This window comes from Microtus ochrogaster, linkage group LG4 (assembly GCF_000317375.1).
Source record: "Microtus ochrogaster isolate Prairie Vole_2 linkage group LG4, MicOch1.0, whole genome shotgun sequence".
Lineage (NCBI taxonomy): Eukaryota > Metazoa > Chordata > Mammalia > Rodentia > Cricetidae > Microtus > Microtus ochrogaster.
In genome coordinates, this window is record NC_022030.1 from 17,634,538 (window position 1) to 17,641,302 (window position 6,765).

Here is a 6,765-nt window from a genome sequence, read left to right on the forward strand (position 1 = left end):
CTTGGGACAGGGCATGACTGTGTGTCCCCTGGGGACCCGGGGTAGGCATCCAGGGGTCCCTTTGGTGGAAGTGGAGAGCAGTATACTGGAGTCCACAGAAGCCACTGGAAACTTTTCTGCTCCCTAAATATTTGGACAGTGAGATAGATGGGAGAGCTCAGGGCCAGAGCAGCCCTGCCAGGCCCCAGTTATTTTGAGAGAATCTTTCTTGAGAGCCACAGACGTGCCTCCAGCATCCCTCACCCTCCTCCCAAGGCCTGTAGCCTCTGTCCCAAAGGAGGAAAACAGCAGCAGACACTCCCAGACTTTGGGGATTAGATATGTGGCTCCCACCATCAGTTGAGTCCCTGATCTTCTGGCTTCTGATCCTGTGACACTGGGCCCAGGATGGCATGCAGGACCAGCTTAGATGTCAGCAGAGAGAGCAAGCAACCATAGCTTCTCTTTTGGATGGCTTTCCCACGGAGCAGCTGTCGCCTCCAGACAGAGGCACAGCAGTCAATGGTGCCACCTGCCCGGTGCCCCAGGATGTCAGGGGCACCCAGTTCCCTTCCTTAGCCTGGAGAGCAGTGGGAGCCAGTGGGTCTCTTCTCCCCGATGAGGGCCGGGAAAGGGTTGTCTGTAAGTCCCCATGGACAGAACGGGCACATAAACAACATAGCCAGAGCTTGAGGCGTTGGAAGACAGCCTTTCGGAAAAGGATGAAGACCCAGGGGTCCAGGATGGGGTTGAAGGCATTGAAGCGGAAGGCGAGGAGGTCCCCCATCTCACTGCTGTCCGGGGCAATGGCCTGGGTGAAGCCTCGGATCTGAGGGGCAGGGCAGATGCATCATGGGTTTGTCCTCCCTCATCCCTGTACCCTGCCTCCCATGTCTTGCCCACAGGGATGAGGAGTTGTGGCAGGTCAGAGGGGAAGGAAATGAGATACGGTGAAGAAAGATGCAGACTGGATTGCCAGTGTGTGCATGCATCCGGAGAGCGGCAGACAGAAAAGCCCCCAGGAAACAGCTAACGGCAGGCAGAGGAAAGATGGGGTTGGGGCAAAGGTTACCCATCTACCAGACCCACCTTTTGCAGCTAAAATGACCTCCCCCGACCCTCACAGATGCCTAAGCCCTCTAGGGCTCCCCAAACCTCATGTAGAGCCACCCTTGGGGGTGGGTTTGGCAGTCACTGTTAGCCCTCAGAAGGTTGAAACTCTAGATCCATCCCAGTCCCCATTCTGAGACCCGGCCTAGAAGTGTGACTAGAGGGTGTCACCCGCACTGGCTGTTGTAGTAGGAGGGACAGCACACGGTCCCTGTGGGGAGCAGCGAGAGTGGGAAGCCGAAAGGGTGGGGAAGACAAGGGTGGGGTCTGGGTTCAGAGAATGGGAGCTCGTGGTTGTATGGTTAGATGAGAGAGCAGGATGGAGGCTCCGTTCGTGTGATCGCGGGCAACACTCGCTATCATCCTCCTGTAAAAGAGGATGGGACTTTGGTGTCATTTCCTGCCTGGTGCTTCTGAAACGATTGTGCAAGGTCAACTTCAATTTATCTGAAGAGGCGTTTGGAAGCCATTAAGCATTGTGTTGGCAGAAAGCAAGTGTTCATGAATTGTGTGGATCCTGTTCTCTCCATAATGGTGTGTTTGATCGGGAAGCAGGGCTGGGGGGGGGGATGTCTAGTGGAGAAAAGAAAGTGGGGAGACTTCTTAGAGTGGTTAGTTGTTGGGTGGAGCACACAGTTACTCTCTCACCCTTTGTGAGCCTCGGTTTCCACATCTGCCAAGTGGGCATGACAGATAAAGAACAGAGCTGCCCTCCTCCTCTCCTCCTGCACCTCAGTTCCAAGAGACACTCACCGTGAGAGGCAGGGAGCACACAGCCATGATGCCTGTCATGAGGGCCAGCAGAATCAGGTGGTCAACTTCGTCCTCCCGGGCCCGAGAGGTAGGCACCAATGAGCCATGGTGGCGTCTCTGCTGGCGGTACATGTGGCAGAGGCTGAGAGTGACGGAGCCATTGCAGAAGAAGATGGAAGTCACCAGCAGGGCCACGAGACTGGCATAGGCCAGGGAGAAGGCACAGCCACCAGGCTGGGTGGAGCGCATACGGATGAAACACCAGCTCCCGGGACAGTACTGCTGATGCTCGCCCAGGCCCAGCAGGGGCAGAGAGCAGAAGAGGCAACAGAAAGCATAGATGACAGGCAGGGCCAAGCGGGCACAGCGTGGCCCATCCAGCTGGGCGTACAGGTAAGGATGACTAAGTGCCAGGCATCGCTCCACAGCCATGGCAAAGAGAATGAGCGTGGAGGCCAGGCCAAAGAAAGTCATGGCAAAGGCAAACGTGTCACACAGCGCCGACCCACCGTGGGCCAGGCCCAGCAGGGAGCTATTTCGAGCATAGGCCACGAACACTGCGGGGCTCAAGAAGCACGTGCCCAGAAGGTCTGTCACCGCCAGCCCAGTGACCAGCACTGCAAAGGCCGATGGGTGTGACTTCCTTCTCGCACCCAGGATGCCCAGTGCCAGCCCGTTGCCCACCACGCCGGCCACGAACATCAGGGTGCTGGTGGCAGGTCCTACCGAGTCTCGCACGTAGGTGAGGTTCCGGCAAGAATCTGCCATGCCCTGCCACTCTGTGACACCCAGGGGTGGCAGGTGGGTGAATGGTACCAGGATGTCCACTGCTGGCCACAGTCGTCACAGCAACCAGGATCTGCCAGTCGGTCCCCAGTTTCCCGAGTGCTTCTCGGTCTTCGTGTTTTGTCTTCTCTAGTGATTGTCACTCTCCTGTTTCTGCCCTTCCTTCTCCTGATGTCTCTCCCTCTTCCCCGTGTACACTTGAGTTCCCACTACCCCAGCCCCTCGCTCTACAGTTCTCTGCCTACCCTTTACATTTCTGCTTTCCGGACCCTTCAGCACTTCTGCCTTCTCTGCTGGTCCGGCCCCTCAGTCTCCTGTCTGTGGGTCTGTGTAGGTCTCAGTCAGCTTCTCCCTCCTAGGGCCCGCCCTCCTCCTCATCTTGCCTGCTGCCCCAGCTTTTTTTCATTTCCTCTCCGCCCCGCCCTCCTCCTCTGTGCTGGTCTCTAGAGGCCCCCTTGGGCTCCCTGCCTGCTTTCCCTGGCTTGTACCCCATCCCCTTCTCTGAGCATCCATCCCTTGCCCCTGCCTAGTCCCCTCCTCACACAATCCCCCCCCCGTGTCACCTGCTGCCACCACCCCACACTCAGCCTCTGCTGTTTTTCACACCCTCTAGCATCTGTGTGTGTCTGTGTGTGTGCCTGTGTGTGTGTCTCTTTCTGTGTGTTTGTGTCTGTGTCTCTTTCTGTGTGTGTGTCTGTGTCTCTGTGTGTGTGTGTCTGTGTCTCTGTGTGTGTGTCTCTGTGTGTGTGTCTCTGTGTGTCTGTGTGTGTGTCTGTGTGTCTGTGTCTCTTTCTGTGTGTGTGTCTCTGTGTGTGTGTGTCTGTGTGTGTCTCTGTGTGTGTGTCTCTGTGTGTGTGTCTGTATGTGTCTGTGTGTGTTTGTGTGTGTCTGTGTGTGTCTGTGTGTGTCTGTGTGTGTCTCTTTCTGTGTGTGTGTCTCTGTGTATCTCTGTGTGTGTCTCTTTCTGTGTCTGTGTGTCTGTGTGTCTCTGTGTGTCTGTGTGTGTGTCTCTTTCTGTGTGTGTGTCTCTTTCTGTGTGTGTGTCTCTTTCTGTGTGTGTCTGTGTGTGTGTGTCTCTATTCAGATATAAGTCCCTGTTCATGTCACTGGGGTTCAGCGCCCCTGTGGGAGCCAGGCAGGCCCTAGTACTGAGTGGTTCTCCAGCTTAACTGTGCCTGAACTGTCTGTGAGTGGCCTATGAGAGTTATTCTGGGCTTCAGGCCCTGGGGTTAGGGCCTGGCCCTGGGATTGAGAAATGATCAGGAAATTCCTCCATGATGTAGTGTTTTCCAGACATCACAGAGAGCCCTGGTCCCTGGACACAATTCACTCCTTCCAGGAGTTGAGGAAGGAGGCAGCCTGGCCAGACCTCATTCCGGGGCCCCTAGTCCTGTGTTGGGACACCATCTCCAGTTTACAGGGCTTTGGTGACCTCTTGCTTCTCGTCACAGCACATTCAGGTCCCAGGCCAGGGCTAATGACACTGACCTCAAGCCATGACACTTTGACACAAATGGCCACCCCAGGCTGCAGCATTGATCCCACACACAAGGCTGCGCTCATCCTCCCTCAGGCCAGTGTGTCAGCCCAGCTGTTCTCCCTGACCACACAGTTCCTGTCATCTCACTGTTGAGGCACAAAGGGGACCTTGGAAACACACCCCCCCAGTCACCCTTGGTGGCGTTTGTTTTGTTTTGTTTTGTTTTGTTTTGTTTTTTTGAGACAGGGTTTCTCTGTGTAGCCCTAGCTGTCCTAGAACTTGTTTTGTAGACCAGGCTGATCTTGAACTCACAGACATCCACCTGCCTCTGCCTTCTAAGTGCTGGGATTAAAGGCGTGCGCCACCACCACTTGACCCTTTGTGGCTCTTTGATCTTTACTTGTTGTTCTGCTGTTTTTGAGACAGGATCTCATGTGACATAGGCTGGCCTCTAATTCTCTATGTGACCAAAAATGATCTTAAACTTTTTAAAAAAATGATGCATATACATGTGTATGTATATACGTATGTATGTATGTATGTATGTATGTATGTATGTATGTATGTATATGTTTATGTGTGGGTGCACCCATGCCACGTGCATATGTAGAACTCAGAAGACAGCTTGTAGGAGTCAGTTCTCTCTCTCTCTCTCTCTCTCTCTCTCTCTCTCTCTCTCTCTCTCTCCCTGCCTTACAGGTCTTGGGGATCAAACTCAAATCTTCTACTTGGCAGCAAGCCCAGTTTTGTTTTGTTTTCTGTTCTTGTTTATGTGAGGTGAGTTCTCACTATCTAGCCCAGGCTGGCCTCAAACTCTCAGCAATTCTCTTGTCTCTATCCACAGCATGTTAGCATTAAAATTCTGCACCCAGCTCACCCGGGTGTGACCCCTTGTTTTTCAGGGAGACATTTAACTAAAAAGATTTCAAAGCCATTTGACTTTCATTTCTATACCTTCCTGATGCATGATGGATGGTACCAGGCAAGAGCAGAAGGCTGATTTGCTCCAGTCTCCTCCTCCATGGCATGGGTCCCACTAACTCCCGCCCCCAGGCATGTGGCTGAGTGTGGCCAGCCTCCCACCCACCCCAGGCTTGCCTTGTAGCAGGGAAAAGGCCTGCTCAGAACTGTTTCATGTTCAGGGCAGGAGTGTTCCTGACACCAAGGCTAGACTTCAGGCCACTGCTGCCTTGCCCTCTGCGTCCCACCCCCATGACCACATCTTCCTATCATCCCTGGCCAGCTGCCACCCAGCTGGTATCCCTAGTTTCCGACAGGATGGATCCCCAGTCCCAGGCACTCTGGGGATCCCTAAGGACCACCCAGCTCTGCTCTGGGGGGTGGAAAGCCCGAAGCAGGGAGGCAGGCCCGAGGGTCATGTGGTCCCTGTTATAGTCTCTGGTTCCCAGGAAGAGCAGAGGGAGCTCAGGAAGTCATATCATATTAATGAAGGATGATGCCTGGCAGGCTCGGCGTCCTGTCTTGGCATCAGGGGAGTTCCTAGCAGGAGGTGGGACCTCCATTTCCCGGAGCTCTCTCGTGCCGATTTCCTGTCCCCATCACCATCAGCATTCGGGAAGTCCCCTGGCTGCTATGCTCAAGGACCTCAGTCAAGCCCCTGCACCCGCCTAGGCTGTGATGTCCCCTCATACCCAGTGCATGCCAGCCTCTGCTCTAGGTGCCGCTGCCCTGCTCCTGGGTCAGAAGTAGATCTCTCAGGGCGTGGGACTGTGTACCCGTCCGTGATCCTGCCCCTCCAGGAGTGTGGGAAAGAGGATCAGAAAAGTTCAAGGTCATCCTTAGCTACAACCCAGAGCATCACAGGCCAGCTTGGGCTACAACAGGGCTCGGGTCTCACAAGGTCAGAGAATAAACAGAAGCAGGTAGGGTAACAGCAACCATAGCTCTCTCCTGATGAGGGGACAAAGGGGCCCGGGAATCTATGCCAAGGTTACCCATGGCTCTATGTACCAGATGTCTTCGAGTGAGGGGTGGGCCATCTGCACCCTCACACGGCTTCTAAGAACAGAGCATGGTGTGGGAGACTACCCTGGGAACGTGACTCAGCAGATCGCTTTCTGCCCACCACAGGCAAGAGGACTCAACCTCCCCAAGGGACCCCAGGGCTCTCAGAAGAGGAAGGACAGGACAGACAGCACAGAGACATGGTCCCCAGAGGTGAGGGAAATGGGGATCAAAGAGAGAGGAGGATGGGAGCCGGGAACTTGGCACGTGAGACTGTAAGTTAAGGTGAGTGGTGTGTGTGTGTGTGTGTGTGTGTGTGTGTGTGTGTGTGTGTGTGTGTGTGTGTAACACTGTACAGCTTCTATGGATGTTTTCTCCAGGTCTTCATTGGCCAGGTTCATAGCTGCCTACTTTGTGGAATGTAGAGCAAGGACGTAGGGCTCACAGGTAGGGTGTACAGAGATATGGCCAGGTGGTACATAGGTATGGACAGGTATACAGAGATATAATTTGGCCCCCCAAATAGATTTATTCACTTTCTGTTGTATGACTGTTTGCTCACTTGTATGTCTGTGCACCATGTGCTTGTCCGGTGCCCAATGAGGTCAGAAGCAGATGTTGGATCCCCTGGAAGTGGAGTTCCATGTGGGTGCTGGGAATCAAACCCAGGTACTCTGCAAGAACAAGTGTTC

At 54.3% G+C, this 6,765-nt stretch overlaps 1 protein-coding gene across 1 annotated transcript; it reads right to left on the bottom strand.

The window, feature by feature from the left end:
• Positions 1-412: 412 nt before the first annotated feature.
• Ptgir (prostaglandin I2 receptor) lies at positions 413-2,657 on the bottom strand. Its single transcript, XM_005361039.2, has 2 exons — positions 1,843-2,657; positions 413-808 (listed from the first exon to the last, which is right to left on the bottom strand). The coding sequence occupies exons 1-2, from the start codon at positions 2,608-2,610 to the stop codon at positions 413-415; spliced, it is 1,164 nt and encodes a 387-aa protein (XP_005361096.1). The 5' UTR covers positions 2,611-2,657.
• Positions 2,658-6,765: the final 4,108 nt, after the last annotated feature.